We start from the raw sequence: 17,439 nt of genomic DNA, 5'->3' as shown, positions 1-17,439 counted from the left end.
GCCCGAGGTACTTGTACTTGTTGACCACCTCCACCTCCTCCCCCTCTATCTGAACCGGCAGTGGACCTGCTCTAGACCTCCCGAAGTCCACAACCAGTTCCTTAGTCTTTGAGGTGTTGAGTTGCAGGTGGTTTGTGTGACTCCATGCGACAAAGTTCCTCACCAGACTTCTGTACTCCTCTTCCTGATCATCCCAGATACACCCCATGATGGCTGTGTCGTCTGCAAACTTCTGAATGTGGCATAATTCAGAGTTGTAGCAGAAGTCAGTGTCGCTGTTATGACACAAACACGGTGCTCAGTGTTTACGGGTTGATTAGTAGGGGGCTGATATACTCAGTGACCGGCTGCAGTCTCCAGGCCTTCCCTATACTTCCACTTTCCTCTTTGAGTGGTCTCTCTGCTGATAGTCTGCTATCCAGTCTGTTCTTCAGCAAGCAGATTGCATCCTCAATCACACTTAGATTAGAGTATTTGACTCAGTCACTTGAGGATAGTCCCACTCTTCACCCTGAAAAGCTCTCTCTAACTTTATGTTTAGGATGTTTTTTCTGAATATTACCACACATAATGCTCCTGTACGCACTGTCACTTCAGAACTGCTACAATGCTTTACACATGAGGTCACATGACCTTTGGTTTTTGAGCTATTCCTTTTTTCTCCCCACTACATTCTCCTCTTTGTAACATTTGATTGAGGTTAATTTTGTGTCATTTTGTGTCATTGCAGAAAATTGTTCCACAGCACTCGTAGCTTCCTATTGTTCTTTTTTTGGTCTGGTTTTTTTTTGTAAATTGCACGCTTTTCTCTCCTATTTGCAGGGTTACCATGGTTTTGCATCCTGTTTTGAATCCTCTGAGGTCATGCTGTCTTAATCACTGACAGGGACACATATATGCTGACACACAGAAAACATTTCTCACTTGCCGTGCAGTTACAAATGGGCTTTTTTTTTTTTTTTTTTACACACCACAAAAATATTTTTCCCAGCCATCAACGATATTTGTGTACCAGTTATTTTCCCACTTTGTGCTGCTTCACGGCAAACAACCTCTGACGCCTCTCTGACTCTGGATCTCCTTCATGTGAATGATGACCTCTTTATGCCTCAATCTGACAGGCAGCTCCACTCTTCCGCTCTTCTGGGCGTGTCCACTTACTTTTGAACCCTTCCATTTCAAATATTTCACATGTGATTCTTTCAGCATTGACATAAATATACTTTAATTAAGGCAGAGACTTGACACTTTATTATAGATTTTCTAAAACTTGATGCACTGACAAAGACAGTCTGATTCTGCATCTCTGCTTGTGATTTGTTTTTTTTTCTCTTTTCATTCAGCTGACTGTCTTTTGATGTTTTGGCCAATAGCTGCGTCAGTGGCCTTTTGTAATCTGCTTGCTTCCAGTAGATGCGTCTGTTGTTTTGAGGTCCAAACAATAATTGCATGCCAATTTATTCAGCGGCTCACCTTGTGCTTCTTTACAAAGCGCAAGGATGAAATTCAACTCAGAAACTGCACAGTAGGTGAAGTCCCATTGTTCTTTCAAAAATCAAATGTCAGTCCCGCTTTTGTTGACGCTACGTAAGAAATTGGTGTTTTTCACACTGTGGTGTTGGAGGCAATGTCTGAGACCTAATGCTTAGTTTCCTGTTGTTAAATTGTCTTAATAATGACAGAAAATCTCACCTCATCTCCTTTTTCTCCTTTTAGGGCTCTTTCCTTCATTTCGTCCTTAAAAAGGAAAAGAAAAGAAAACAAAAAAGAACAGGAGAAAGCAGATGACTTTAAAATTTGACTGTACCGTACTTTGTGTGCAGTGTGAACAAGGAGCTCGAGGAAATAAGACACTACATAAACATTTCATGTTCGGTGACATAAACAGCTGCTTACAGTTCCCGAAAGCTGTCTTAATCCATGTGCTGTCATCACCTAGGAGTAATGAAAAAGACACAGTGTTCTCTAAAAAGTTCATTGATCTCACAATTAGTGCAAGTGAAAACTGAAATAAATAAATAAAAGGAAACAAAGTGATTTGAGCTACTGAATATTTTAAGAATGCATGAGTGGCAGCTCCTATTTAATTCACAATTGGCTCTCTTGCCACCGGTCTGAACCCAGGTTAGATAAGAAAAGATTAAATCTGTATTTTTCCTTTCTCTTTCGCGGTATACTTTCAATACAGCTCAGAGATGGGGTGACAGTGCAGCTGGGCAGAGCCTGCTACAACAAAATTAAACGAAAAGCACGAGGTCAAGACCACTCGATGCACCGAAATTAAAGTCGCAAATCAAAGTGTTTGTACGGAGCTCCTAAGTTTCATATTGTCGCTTAGACCCGCCATTAACGCACTCCCCATCTAATCAGATTATAGTTTGAAATGAAAGTGCACGTGTCGATACACCTGTGAGCGAACTGGCTAAACTGCTGACAAATTGAAAACGAGTAAACATGCAAAAGTGTGACTCCACAAAATCCTTCGCTTTGGAAAAATAAAGATGTTTTCCATAAAATCCAGTTTCACAAAAGACCACAATTGCCTTTGAGAGCATGCACACGCCGGGTAGAGGTGGCGCGGTTCAGCCGGCGATGATACGAGCGATTGTTTCAGTTGGATTGCTCACAATCACATTTCAGTGCTGACACTGGAGACATTTACTGAAGGCAGACCTATCTGTGCAGATGCAGATACAATCTGGATATGAGCTTCACCACAGAAATGTTGGTATAAAGTGGACAAAAGGTTTTTAAGTGGATCTGATGTTTCAGGCCTAGTGCATCTATCTGCAATCATCAGAACTCATTATATCTGAATGTCCTAAGGCCTCTTGTGTTAACCATGTGTTTTGTGCCTGTGTGCAGTTATAACCTGGTCATTCTTGCAAGATTTAATGATATCAGAAGCAAGAGGAAACAGGAGCAATCTGGGGACTAAAAGCCATATCTGTGGGAGATATCTGCATGTGCCTACAGCTGACATCATTTTCATTAGTAACCGGACTGTTTCTCATTTAACTTTGATCCTTTTTTTCCTCTCTATCCAGCTGTTACAGCTGTTCTTATTTCCTTACTAAATGCGTCTCTAAGCCTTTTGGAAATTTTGTTGCAAAGAGGCTACATACCCTGGGGTGCTTTCTCTTCCTTTAGCAACAATAGTCAAACTAAGATTTGACAAAGATACTGAAACCTCGAACGCATCCCTGCGCAATCAGTCAACCTTCAACTTGCATATTCTCAATGTCTTTACTCATTGTCATCAACATGTGACTCAATTTCTGTCCAAATTTGGCATAACAGATAACCTGGCATAACAGATTCAGTTTAATAGATTATAAGCTCTATTTTAAAGGCGGGGACAATAAAAAACAGCACAGTCTCAGAGCTAAAAAGACTGTTTTGCCACTTTAAGGACATTGGGGGAAGTGATGACCATGCATGCCTGTAAGCGCACTGCTCCTCCCTGTCACTAATAAACACAGGCACAAGAAGGTTTATGAAGGGATGGTAATGATCTGAACCCTCGCTTCTGCTGTGTAAGGGAAATCAATGTTTAACTGCCAAAATTATCTGCCACGGGAAAGCAGAGAGCACAGACAGAGCCTGGTACTAAATATTCAAATAGCCTCATTTATCAAATGACTAATGTTTTCCTCTCTGCCGTGTGCTCTAGTACACATCTCATATATCCTGGGTGGCCCACACCTCACTACACAACAATGAACACAATTTCTATTTCTGTTTCGATAGAAAAAGTCTTAATCCACGAGTAGAAACGAAATTCAAACAAATAAACAAAACGACACTTGCATTGACGTACATTTTTATCAAATTACATTTTTGTTGGGTACACAGAAACCAGTGAAACCAGCAGAAATTGAGTGATATTTGTTCACTCTATAATTAAGTTGTCTAATTTCCTTATGAATCATTTGCTAACGAGCAATGAAAGTGAGAATGAGAATCAAAGCCATCAAACTTTGTTTCCAAGCTCACGTCTAAAGCCTTCAGAAGTTCAATAGGAAGCAGATCTTTAGAACAAAACCCATTAGGGCCGAGTCCTCTAAATGTCAAAGTCTTTTAAGACACAAAGACTTTGAGACTGTTTTCATTTGATACTTTTTTATCCTTTTTTCTTTCTTTCCTTTAAAAAAAAAGGCTACAAATAGTTGCTGCCTCCCTTTGGAGTCATTACTGCCGCCTCAGAGATCTTTACCTGATTCGTCACAGTGTATTTTTGTCTTTAAAATGTCTAAGTAATGAGTTCTATCATGCCAGCGCCACCCACTCTGTACCACCTTCAGCATATGTCAGACATCCACGGTGACGTCAGTGTTTCTGTTTCTGATCTGCCTTTCAGCTGAAACTGTCGCGCAAATGGGAAAAAAAGTAAGATCGGGGCTTGTAATGGTTTGTAATTCTGTAATTTAAAATTATGAGCACCACGAGCGGGCCGTGTACCGCGTGACCCCCATTACTTCACAAAGACTCCCAGGCGAAGGATTTTAACATCTGATGAGTGCAAATGCGTTCTGTGGATGCCAGACACACAAAAAGTCACAGTTCGTAGCTTTTCAGCGCCGTGAAAGCTATTCCGTGCACAATTCCCAGATATGCATGTGGTTTATAGTTCTCAGGGAGCTGCCAATTATCAGTGAATTCATTATCTGAAAAAAGGAGGGAGCTATTTCCAGAGAAATTCAACATGACTAATCTCATCTGCCTTAAAAAGGCTGCCCATGTTTGGTGCCCTTTATCAACACTGATCCCCTGCTCATATTAAAAAAAAAAAAAGAAAGACAGAAAGAAAGAACGAAAAAGTATATATTTAATGATAGAACAGAGCTGGAGGACTGTCAAAGAAAGGAAATTGGTTACAAGATGACATGCCACCATGGTCGAGGCGTGACTGCAAAGGTAAACACTGCACCGCTCTTTATTTCTTCTCCTCGGTTCCCAAATTCTATTACGAGCAGCTCGCTGACGTACAAACATCGGACATATTTTTGTGTTCGTCACAAAAAAAAAAGTACAAACAAATGCTTTCGTGACTCATCCAGCATGGTGTGTTGTCTCTCAGGATGAAACCTAAGAATGCCATTTCATGCCAACTCATAGTAAAGACTATTTCTGTGAGGCGGGGTTGCATAGATTTACTTACAGGACCGGGAGGACCAGGAGGGCCGACATCACCCTGAAAATCCAACAGAAACATTGTATCAGTGGCTGCTTATGACGGTGACAGAGCGACAAGCTGGCAGTGACAAAAAAGAAGGAACATAAAAAAGCACTTGAGAAACCAGTGCTGAAAGCAAGCTGCCACAGGTTACCTGGAACAACTACATCAATAGGTTTAAGAGCAACAGTTAAGAAAGCAATAACATGAGCAGTCTTTAGTGAAAACACTGCCACAGCCAAAAGACGAGCAGAAACAAAACATAATTCTCCTTAAAGAGCGTGCTGGGATACCGCCTCTCAGGTGTCTCACACAGAATGCTAATTAACGTTGTGTATGTCCATACCATGTAACCTATGAGCATTGTAATGGGCTTATTAAGTGCCCTGGGGAACCTTTCAATTTGGCAAAGTGGGAGCGTCAGTTCTTTCATTTGCAATTTACAAACTGCAATTTTTGTGGTTGTAATAGAGCAAAAAAACCCCAAACAAACACATGTTGTACCTTACCACTTTTTAACAGAAAAAGGTTTCCAGCGATTTAAATGTCAGTTTAAAAATACCCACATATTACAAGTTAAAAAAAGTCACACAACTCATTTGTGGCACGGCTCTTGGGATGTCAATGTCAGTAAGTCCATCGCTTTGGTCCAGAGAGAAATACCCCTGTTTGATGGATTGCTATGAAATTGCACAGAGGTATGCATTGTTCCCCGATGATGAATCTGGCTGACTTTTGGACTATAAGACTTCGAGAAATATGGTTCACATTTCCATGCTGCCCGTGCCATATATCAAAAGACTCTGGTCATCCTTTAACTGTTCCTCTTGGAATACAAGCAAATGTTTGACTTTTAGTGCAATAGCTTGACAGCACTGAGATGGACAGCCATACAGTTGGCCACATAGTACCAAGTTTTCCTCTATTGTCATGAACAGCTCATGTTTGCTTCTTCTCCTACTAAAAAAATTGTGTCTAACATTTGTCCTTAGACCTTTCGAGCATCGTTTTAGTTAGTTGGATGCCCATTCACAGTCCCAAAGGAGCAGGGGATCAAACTGCCAATACAGCCTACTGAGGCCAGGCTGCACCTCTGACAGAAATACCCCCACCTGTATGAACTGCTGTGGAAATTTTGAGTGCGATAAACCTAATCGAGGAGTTTAATCGTTTTGGTGATTCAACAGCTCATCATCTGGCACCATCAGCATCAGACCAAAACTTCAATTTTCCCAGCTATCTAAAATAATATGCAGAACACAGCCAGAATTATACATACTCGGGATCAACGTGACAGCACTGATATAATGGAAATGTCAGCAATTCAGCTCCAGCCTCACACCTCTGCAGGTATGACTGCTTTAGAAACAAACGCAATCAACTGAACTCCACATACATCTATTCAAAATCAAGTTTTGCATGCATTATAAGCTGTGCGTACCTCTCAGTGCCTACCTATTGAAATGACAGAATGCAATCATTTTGAATGTATGTAAAGGAATTGGAAAATAGGGCAACGCGGTAAAATAATTTGTTGCGTATTTGTTAAGTTCTTACAGTTTAAAAGTCAGGAGCTACTGTAAAAATATGTAAATTGCTCTGTCTGCTTGAACAATAATACTTCATTCTTCTTTAGACCTAACTTCCTGCTTAGTGACACATAAAGAGGCACACTGAGATAGATAATTAAAGAAAATACCGTACAGACGCCACTGAGAACTCTGGTCCTGGTTTGTTTGTCTTTACCGCAAGAGATTTCTTCTGCAAATTATTGCTCTGACTCTATTATATTAACACGTAGAAAACACAAAAATACACACATACACACTCTCACGCATACACACAACCTGTCAGTAATGAGAAAATGAGCTGGACCATGCTTAGAGGAGCAAATGATACAAACAATTGCAAATGTAAAAAACAAACACGCACAACAAATCGTCGGCAGCTTCATTATTTGTTGGCAGATGATTTTAAAGATCACTGGAGGATAAACGGACTCGAAGAAGAAGAAGACGACTAACTCAGGAGGTTTAGCCTCAGAGTCTCAGGGAGCAGAAACAGAGGGAATCATCATATTTGACACTTGACATTGATGTGACTTACTTTTTGTCCTTTCATGCCGCCGGATCCCTCGGCACCTGGCTGACCCTGTGGGAGAGGGAGGGAAGCCTCGGTTAATGACTCTGTAACGCAGCGGCATTGTAAATGTCAGTGCAGGAAAATACGTACAGGATCTCCTCTTTCTCCTTTCTCCCCCTTTTCCCCCAGGACTCCAGGCTCCCCCTTCTCCCCCTATATGAACAGAGCAGATCTCTGACAGTGACTGACAGCCAAAGCAGGACGAAAAGACACAAAGCTCTGAGAGTGAAACTTAGGTAAGGACAGTTGCTATGAATAAGTAATCAGAAAAAAAAAAAAAATTCAGTACCGTGTCATCTCAAAATCAAAAGAGTTTGTAATTATGGAAGGGGCCAAAAGAAACACAGTGGCACAAGCTTCATGAGCCTGTGGCGTTATGTTAGACTTGCAGGATAATGAAAAACTTAATTCCCTGTTGCACTGCAGCACTTTCATGATGCCGTTCCCCTGCCTGCCAATAGATGGCACTTCATGACTGCCAGTGAGATGCCCTTGAAGTGTTTTGACAGGATTTTTTTCTGTCAGTTATGTGGCGAATATACTAAATAAACAGAACTCTAAGACAAATGTGCTCCATCCTTGGTCAAGACAGATAGTTAATGAATAATTTGTGATAAATATATATATATATTTTGCAATCGTATACACATAGGAACTAGCTTTCTCACAATCTGCATACATTCAGCACCTACTTATGACCTTTATTGCTTATATTTTTTGTCATGCAAAGTCTTGGAGTCTTGGCTACATTTAGAAAGTGTGGCAAATATGTTGTCCGTGGCACATGTGTAAAGATTTGTAGGGAGTGCTTCACATACTCTGTGCAAAGACATTATGGAACATCTGTTTACCAATATAATATGACAAAAAGACATCTGAGAAAGTTTGCAGCACATTTGTACGCTCACTAACAGAGCCTGGACGCTAACAGACAATAATTGTCATTCAGTCCCTTCGACTTGCTAATGACAGCCGTGGTATATTCATTTAATGAGACATAGTCAGTGTTTCCTCATCCAAATTAGGAGCTGTTATTAAGTCAGCAGTGGCTGCAATGTATGAACAGATGGATTGTCTTATTAATATTTTAGTCGGGGAGGAGGAACAAGTGGCAAAACTGACTTTGAGCACTAATTTTTTGCAGCTTTATCAACTATGTGGAAACTCACCACACTACTGCGGAGACGTTGCAAGCAAATCAACTATATGAACGTTGGGAGGCTGTAAAGTAGGCCGCCAACCCACCATGCTGCACACAGAATTGTGGAAGTAGTTAACGGGTGAGTTATGACTGACATTCAGCGTAACACACAAGATGGAAAACTATTGTTATCCGAGTTGTCACTTGTACACTGTAATCTGGCGCAGACTCATGGCAAAAAAGAAAAAAAATTCTATCTTTATCTTTGTTTGATCTCCACGGAAGATTATTCAAAGTCAATTTACTGGCAGAGGTGTATGTAACAAGTTAATAAACCTTTCAAACGAGATTAACTGCGCCACAGCCAATATTTATGTAGATTATGACTGTATTTATACGAAGAGAAAGCCCACCGTGTATAAGACAGGGAAGCGCTCCACCTGTGGGTGTCTGCGGGTGATATGTTGCCTCTGAGAAACCTTGACTCATCAAACTGCAATTAAGCCTGTCTTGCATCCCTCTATCCATCAATATCTGCAGCATTCTGTCAGAGCCCATTTGAGACTGTCAGTGGGAGATGCAGTTATGGAGATGTAATTCATGAGAACACCGTCTTCCCAGCACATCATCCACTGCAGACCTTTTTTTTTGTCTCCTTTAAAACATTCACCCGCTGTTGAGTGAGTGAGCGAGCGAGTGAGAGGGGGCTCAGCTCACACAGATGTTGCACAAGCTGCAGTTTAGTCTAACTTGCGTCTATTTTGTCCAAGTTAAAAAATGCACAAGGATGGCACTGAGAGGTACGGAGAATCCCCGGCGCTGTTCAATTATTGCTGCTCGTGAAAACTGTTACTTTTCATTCCTCTTGGAGGTGCGAGGGCTTATCTGCTCTCGCGTATCGTCCCCGGTTTGCTTAAATTCCTTTAAATGCATTACAGTTCTGTTTTTCATTATGGAAGATTAAGACATGCAGTGATTCTCTGGGACACAAGTTTCCTTGTCAGCCACAGAAAGCATAAATTTATAATGATAAAGTGAAGACGTATCCGTGATGTAGGGGCATGACTGATTTATGGCAAGGGCGAGGCTGGCATGCACATTTAATGGAAGAATTAGAGCACGGGAACAATAGTGCTTAGCAGCGTATGTCTCATCTAACATCTACATAAGCATTAAAATGAATGCTTTAATCATGTCCTTTAATCAAAATGTTACGTTTAATCTAATCGCAAACGTAGCTTTAGTCTCCTACGAGCGTTGTCCCCTTCAGGCGTAACGCTACATTTAATAAGAATTCATTTTAATGTTTTAAGTCAGAGCAATCTGTTCTACAATAATTATTTGTTACTGTTTTTTGGTTTTAGCGAGTCTTATTCTTCTCTGTGTTCAAACTTTTTAACAAAGGGTCTCATTAAAGAGAAGCAGCATTTGAAAATTAAAAAAGAAAATTCCAAGACAACAATCACAGGGTTATTTTCATTTCTGACAAATAAAATTTGGACTTCTATGGATTCATTTTATGATTCAAGTATAAACACTAAAGCTGCAACTGAGCAGTCGGTTGGTCAAACATGAAAACGCCTGTCAGTTGAGTCACACGACCCCAATAGGCGCTCCACCTCCATCTGTATCTACTGCAATCCCATTTGTTTTGAAGTATAATAACTGTGTCCTCATATAGACAACTTCCTTTTTCAAGGTTGGCCAGCAGACACTTCTCCTTCCTCTGGGCAGAGGGAGCAGGAGGTTTTCTGCGGCCCAAGCTGACACCACCGCAAAACCATACACCTATACATCAAATGAACAGCTGCGGTCAAGAGGGTGTCCACTACACAATGGCTTTCACTCTCAGCATGATCACAAGTAGGCCACTGGAGGCTTGGCGGGTGGTGGTGGTTATTTTTTATTTTTTTTGAAGGAAGCAGGTTACAAGAAAGACAACGGGAGGTCTGGTACAACTTTTTTTCCCTTTACACTGCGTATGTCATGCAGCCTCTGGTGAGCTACAGCACCCCTGGGCTTCATGAAAATGATTGCAGGCCCTGTTTTTTTTTGTTTTTTTGCAAAAGCACTGTATGTAATGATCATCTGTCTGTTTGGAGTGTGAGCAGTGAGTCATGCTGGGTTGCACTGCAGGAGATGCAGGGTGGGAACAGCTATTTAACTTGCACAGTAGATAGTGTACAATTGACTGAAAGGTGCCACCTCTGAAGACGGATATCTGCTCTCGACTATAAACACACACACAAAAGTCAGTCAAGGGCAGAGCAGACTCTACTTCAGGTGGCACAGTTTCTTGGGACAACAACTTTGGCACATCTTTATACAGACAACACTTTGCAGATGATTAAACTCCTTGGCTATTCGGGAGGCTGCTACAGTGAACACTGCTCAGTCATCTTGGCAATTCACACGTGCTGGAAGTGAAGGTAAGGGCCAGTTTATCAAAAGCAGGAGACACCTCGAATCTACTTTAAACGCCGCTTGTCAGTATTTGTTTTGTAGTGAAAAATGTTTGGGTAATACCTTGGCACTTGCTCCTTCGGCGGCTCCTGCGGGACCCTGTGAAATAAGAAGACAATTATATGAAAACTCATGCGAGCGCCGCACATGTTATTCATCACAAATACATAACAATCGTAACCCTATCCTGACCCTTATGAAGATATAAATTATTCCTGCAAATATCCCTGTGACTGGCTTTTCCATATATTATATATTTTTTTAACCTTTGCACTGATGTTGCCTTTCATAAAGACATGGCCGGATCCCTCTAGTCGGCAGCTAATCTTTGAGTGCGTCTTTGTTATGCGCCTTTCACAGGCTCCCCTGTTGTCGTCAAATGCTAATTTGACTTTGAAAAATAACCGCTGCCTCCTCAACTGCGCACACACGTCCTGCTGCCAATGGACAAGAGAGAGTGATGCCCTGGAGTGTGTTTTGAATAGATGATTTTGCCCCTGAGATCTACCTCAGCAAAACAGGTGACTCATAAATGCCAATACCGGGGGACGGAGGCAAATCTGGCACATGCGAAGGGTATCATCAGGACATTGCCATTTAGAAATGTCACACCTTCTCCATCCTGCCTTTCTTTTCTCCTATGACTTTGTGTTCCACAACTTTATTAAAGAGAAAAAAAGGAAGAAGCAGGGGCTAAAATGAGTCACACGTGGGAGACACTGTTTAACAGTGAGTGGCTCAATTATAATGAAGATAATTGAACCTGGGCACCGGTAACAGACGCAGCACAGAATCTCTCTTGATTTGTGGATGGAATAAAATAAGCCAAACCCTATGTCTCTGATCACGAGTGTAATCAAGACAATCGTGCATGAAAATAATTGGACACCCAAAACATCAGAGTTACACAATCCCCAAACACTCCTGTTTGTCCTGGCGTCAGAGCAGTTAAACATCTGACAAGTTGTCTCCTTTAACGCATCACAGTGTTTGTGACCTTTAGTGTGTGGGTCACTACACAAACACACAAATGGCGTCTGGAATTGGCTCGGTCGCCTAAGGAAAAGACCATATTTCAAGGAGTCAATGGGCCCTCTAGGCAGACTTGTCCTACTTGTCAATACAAACATTTTAAAGTGCTACCTTAATATACCCTTTGTGGTTTGGTGCCGATAATGTAGCCTGTTTGTAGCAGTATGGGAGAAGATTTTGAGCAAATCAATAAAGCACGAGAAAGCATGAAATTAGTTAACATAGAACAATGTCGGTGTAATTGCTCTTTTTCGGGGCAGATTTTGTATTCTGCAGCGCTGGCCTTATTGACTGTTTGCTTTAATATGTTTTTGTAGTTGTAATAAATTTGTAACTTCTTTAATGTGTCTGAATTTATTTGGATATCAGTAAAAAAAACAACCCTTTTTGTGATCTCAGGAGAATTCCCGGTCTAATAAAGGTTGAGCCGAACTCTGTTTTCACTGCTGGTAATTGGGTGTTATAGGCAGACAGAGTAGATGTGCAAACCAAACAAATGATCTATTAAGCTGAAACGAATGCATTTGGATATTTTCGATAGCACTATAGATCTTGACCTTCTATGTAAAATCAAAAGGAAAGAGCCTATGTACACAAGTGAGAGTGGCAGTAGATAACTTACAGGCGAGCCTCTGGGTCCAGGATCTCCAGGTTTTCCTCTCCGCCCCTTAGGAAAGCGTAGGGGGAAAAAAAGTGGACCAAGATGAGTCAATATGCAATAACAGGTGTGGCTGGGCATGCATGCTGCCAGCAATTAAGGCTAGACAGTAACTCCTGTCACAGTCTCTAATTTGCTTTTAATTAACAACAAGAAAACTGCTTAATTGCTGCACCCTGTGTGGCCTGCTACTCTTTGTTCCCTCCTTTGGTTTACTGTCTCCTTTCCAGCTGTGCAAGTCCCTCAGTGCATCAATCAACCCGAGGAGTGAAAACAGCAGCAAACAGGACAAGCCAGCCAGCGCTGTCCAGTGTTGCAAAACAAAGTCAGAACAAAGCCACATTTTGTTCTGAGTTGTTCTTCACATTCTCTGAATAACAAACCCCCCCAGCTCTCTCAGAATCTGCGAGTCTTGGAAAAAACTGAAATGTAAATGAGATGTATTCCTGAATCTGAACCAAACCAAAGTTGGTTTAATTTACATCAAGAGGGTTTATGTACTAGTGAGAAAAGAGGATAAAGCTCTGTGGGATAGAACTGCAGATATCCACTGGCAGAGCATCGGTGGCTCTGTATTGAGGATTGCCTGAAACGAGCGCACGTGCACACAAAACCGATGTAAAATCGACTTATTTAAGAGATGACAATACTCTGGCGGCAATCAATGGTAGAAGTGTGAGACAATGCAGAGATCTGTAATCAGGCTAAACACGATTACATCTTTCTAATTTGAGTGTCATCATCTGACACAGTGCTGCTATGTTAATAATATCGCAGTTCTCTTCTACTGTATGTGTCAGTACGGGCGACGCAAAAACACTGCTCTCCTCTTCCGAGTTAGCAGCTGGGTAGATCTGTGGAGAGGAAAGGCTCAGTGGCTGCTGAAAGAAAAGTTCGGAATCACAAAGCAACGCCCCCGACGCTTCCCTCTGACATTTCATGTGTGCGCACTTTGATTATCTGGGTCGAATTTGACATGTACGTTTGCCTGCAACAAAGACAGAGGAAGAAACTTCACTGAGAGCTATTGCTTTTAATCATCTGCGTGTGCACTAATGCTCCTACTCTGTGTGTGCTTCTCTCTCAGATTACAGCATTATGAAAAGGGGAGAAGACAAAGTGTAGTACAGTAAATATTAAACTTAATAATGGCACAGTAGAACCGATGTGTGCCTCCTCTCGGGAATTGTGTGCTTTCCTCTGTTCGTGCTGTTTGATGTACCAACAAAGCTCTGGCCAGCATCTTTTGATCATCAGTGTTAATGCATTTCTGAGGCTACTGTACGTGTGCTTTAATGTGAACGTGAACGAGGGCTACATAGAGAAGAGGTGGAAAGTTGAATTGCCTTGATGGGAAGAAACAGACTCTTTAAACCTTAAAATCCCTTCCTTCAAATGACTGAGATTATATATTATGTTGGAATAACCTCTTTGAAATGTAATTGAGGCTGGTTTCCTTTGTGGCAGAGTGGCAGCCGAACCATTCGGAAAGGGCTCACGCTTTAAGATTCAAAACTGACTTGTATAATAGACTTCTATGTGTCACATTACAGCATTTCTGTGAGGGTGGATGGCGCTCATTTTTCACACTGATAATTCATCGGCTGACACCGCATCGCTGCTACGACTGCAAAGAAGATCAGACTGTTTGTTCTAGCCCTCTGTCCCCGCTGCTGCCCTTTCCCCTCTGAACATAACAACAAAAGCAGATTACACATATAAGTAATTTAGGTAATGAATATTTCATACGCTATTATTTCAAGTAGGTCATGAATTGTGCAGTTTTCCAAACTATTTCTCCACATTTGCCCTTAAATCCCTTTAAACTCCAAAGTACGTACTAATTTTATGCCCATGTATTTGCATATGTTCATCAAAATAAATAGTGGAGCTCTGTATCTGAGGTTAACAACATATTACCAGCAAATTTCGATCAAAAAAAAGATGCCAGTAGAAGATTGCAGGAAGATCAGATCAGGTTGCAACCAGCTAAATATGTCTCCCTCACCCAACCTTTTCCCTGTGTATAAATAGTCAATTTATAGTCACAGGTGTTTATACGGTAATAATGACTGAAGAATGGCAGCGAGTGTGAGCATAAGGGAAAGTTTATAAGATGGTAGATGACCTGCTATGACGCATGGAGACAGCTCTACTAACAAAAAGTCAGGAGGCAGAGGTGGAGGTGACAGAGTTGAAGACGTTCAGATTTTCATCTGCAGTGACCAGAATGGACAGGATTAGAAATGAGTGCATCAGAGGGACAGCTCAAGTTCAAGAAAAAGGTTGGAGGAAAAGGTAGAGAGGCGAGGTTGAGACGGGTTAGACATGATAGAGGAGAGAGTCAGAGGACATTGAATATGGAGGTGCCAGGCAGAAGAAAGGAAGACCTCAGAGAAGGTTGATGGATGTAGTGAAGGAGGACCCTAGAGACAGGATGAGATTTAAGCAGATGATCCACTGTAGCAACCTCTTAATGGAGCAGGTATTAGAAGAAGAAGAAGCAAAAGAAGAAGTAGAACAAGAAGACGAAGTAGAAGAAGAAGAAGTAGTAGTAGAAGAAGAGTATACACTAATAGAAGCCCGACTGATTAAGCAAAAACCTCACATCATAGTTGAAGACAGGTCAATATCACTTAAAAGAGATGGTATTGGTAGCAATATGGATGATCTACTGGTGTATACTTAATAACTATAAATGCAATATCCCCCCTTGCACAGAGCAGAGGAGTGCCCCATAAAATACTTTTACAGTGTACCTGTTTTTTGTGTGTACATGCTGCAAGACCTGAGAACAATCACAGCTCTTAGAATTCAGTCTTTTTGGATCTTTTGAGCTCCTTTCTCTGGGAAAGAGCACAAAAGAAATCTTTGTGTGCAGTAAATGAACCATGAGATGCCCAGATGGCCTTCAGCTGACATTTAAAAACAAACATGTAAGCAAAGGTAAAGTGGCAGTTATTTGGATGACAGCTCTTAACATTCGTTGGTGGTGTCAAATTGAAAAAACAAAAAAACAAAGAAAGGAGAGAAATGCTAAAGGTGTGTACTTCTTGTTTACCCTGAGGAAGTGTCCTGAAGGGCCTACTGTGCCTTTGAAACTCCTGAATACTGACGTTATTTTATACACAATACAATAAATTATACTGTCCTCTGGATTGTATTGTGCGACCCTAGTTTAGTAAAAGGCAGACATCTAATTTAGCTATGTAAAGATAAACTCAGGCCAGGATTTCTATTTTAGAACTACATGTCGCATTTCTTCTTTTATAGTAATTTCATATTTCTAAACACCTTCAGATAATCTTTTTCACGACAAAGTGATCCATTAAAACGACTACATCAGGCGACCTTGGGACTCAACTGATACTTTTCTGTCCAGAGGACCTCTGGTTAGTAAATCTGTGCACAGTGACAAGAAATAATTAGTGAGGAGCACAGCTGTCATCACCGTTTGCACTCAATTGACTCCAAACTGAAACACCTGCCAGTGACACAGCACTAGAACTACCTCCAAGCAGGCATGCTTTTATTACGACACAACAACCACAGAGAGTTTATAATTCTTTTTGCAGGAGTAGATTTTTAACAATGTCACCACCTATTTTTATCTTAATTGGTCAAAAAGATATTATAGAACACATTCAAGTGTTGTTTAACAGTCTAACAAAAACTCTGGATTCACAATTAAAGCACATTTACTTTAGTCAAACTTTCCTAAAGGTTTCTCATGCTAAGAAGCTAACCTGACTCTACAACCACCAGCTTTGTTTTAACTTAAGTGTAAATTTTTTTTCTAATTTTACATTTGAAGCTAAAAAAAAACAACTTTTTTTTTAGTTCAGTTCAACTAGAAAGCAATATGAAGATTGCTTTGAACTGTGCATGATCATTTCCCACTTTTGTATAAAGTTTGCAATAGGGCTGGGCCATATTATACCGTTCACGGTAATACCGGTATAATGTTAGGCAACGATAGGAAAATGAAATATCGCGATAGAATGGGAGTAAAACGCGCATGCGCAGTGCCTTTGTTTTCATACACACATGGCCGATTGTTGGTTTGTAAAAATGGTGCAACTTCCGTGATGTGGAACTGGTTTGGTGTTTGTCCGTCAGATACACAACAAAGCACATTTTTTTGCAGAACATGCAAGCGGGCGTTGTTATTGTCGTATTTGTCGGACTAAGATGCTCTTAAATCTGGGAGTAATCTGGGTCCCAAACTCCGTATATTTGACTTCAGGTCAAACAACACTGCAGCATCACTGAGAGTTGAAAACTGTCTAAATTCTTTGATCTTTAATAAAACGATCAGCATTGCTGCTTTACCAGGTGTAACTATGAAGTTTAACTTCCAGGCATCCATGAAAACAAAAGTTATTACATTTAACGGAGTTAGAAGTTAGCAGGAAGCTAGCGGAAGTTAGCTCGCTAGTTTCGCTAGTTACCTAAGCATGATATAGCACGTTCTGATGGAGAGATTTCTGAAAAAAATCAAACGTACAGCTCTGCTATCACTTCCAACATAAATGAAGACAGGAAACTAAACAGCAGTGACGTTTGTAGGGTTACTGAAGTTGGGCTAGCTGGTATATAATGATGTGCTACGTGATCGCTAGCGACACAGCTATGTTAGCATAACATAAACAGTGAAGCTGGAGGACGAACACTAACACTTTTCCACTTATAAAAGTTAACGTGAAGGTTCCTCATGGTTAGAGACAAATGCAATCGCATGGCAGGATGCTGTAAACGGACCAAACTTCAGTCAGGAGAACAACTGAGATAATCCATCCACAATACAAGGTTAGTCATTAATATACT

The 17,439-nt window shown here is 41.0% G+C and overlaps 1 protein-coding gene across 4 annotated transcripts in view; it reads right to left on the bottom strand.

Annotated features, from left to right (window-relative positions):
* The window catches only part of LOC146695635 (uncharacterized), a 107,910-nt gene that overhangs the window by 39,410 nt on the left and 51,061 nt on the right, over positions 1 to 17,439 (bottom strand). For all 4 annotated transcript variants that reach the window (XM_085477951.1, XM_085477952.1, XM_085477953.1 and 1 more), the window contains 7 exons: positions 12,577 to 12,621; positions 10,986 to 11,021; positions 7,409 to 7,471; positions 7,283 to 7,327; positions 5,162 to 5,194; positions 1,897 to 1,935; positions 1,693 to 1,737 (listed from right to left, as the gene is read on the bottom strand). In XM_085477951.1, the coding sequence (XP_085334077.1) occupies positions 1,693 to 1,737; positions 1,897 to 1,935; positions 5,162 to 5,194; positions 7,283 to 7,327; positions 7,409 to 7,471; positions 10,986 to 11,021; positions 12,577 to 12,621 (306 nt within the window). The remainder of the gene's footprint in view (positions 1 to 1,692; positions 1,738 to 1,896; positions 1,936 to 5,161; positions 5,195 to 7,282; positions 7,328 to 7,408; positions 7,472 to 10,985; positions 11,022 to 12,576; positions 12,622 to 17,439) is intronic.

This window comes from Copadichromis virginalis, linkage group LG13 (genome assembly GCF_057382275.1).
Source record: "Copadichromis virginalis isolate Kocher_CV1m ecotype Utaka linkage group LG13, C_Virginalis_male_GT1.1, whole genome shotgun sequence".
Classification (NCBI taxonomy): domain Eukaryota; kingdom Metazoa; phylum Chordata; class Actinopteri; order Cichliformes; family Cichlidae; genus Copadichromis; species Copadichromis virginalis.
This window is presented reverse-complemented; position numbering and strand designations above follow the sequence as displayed.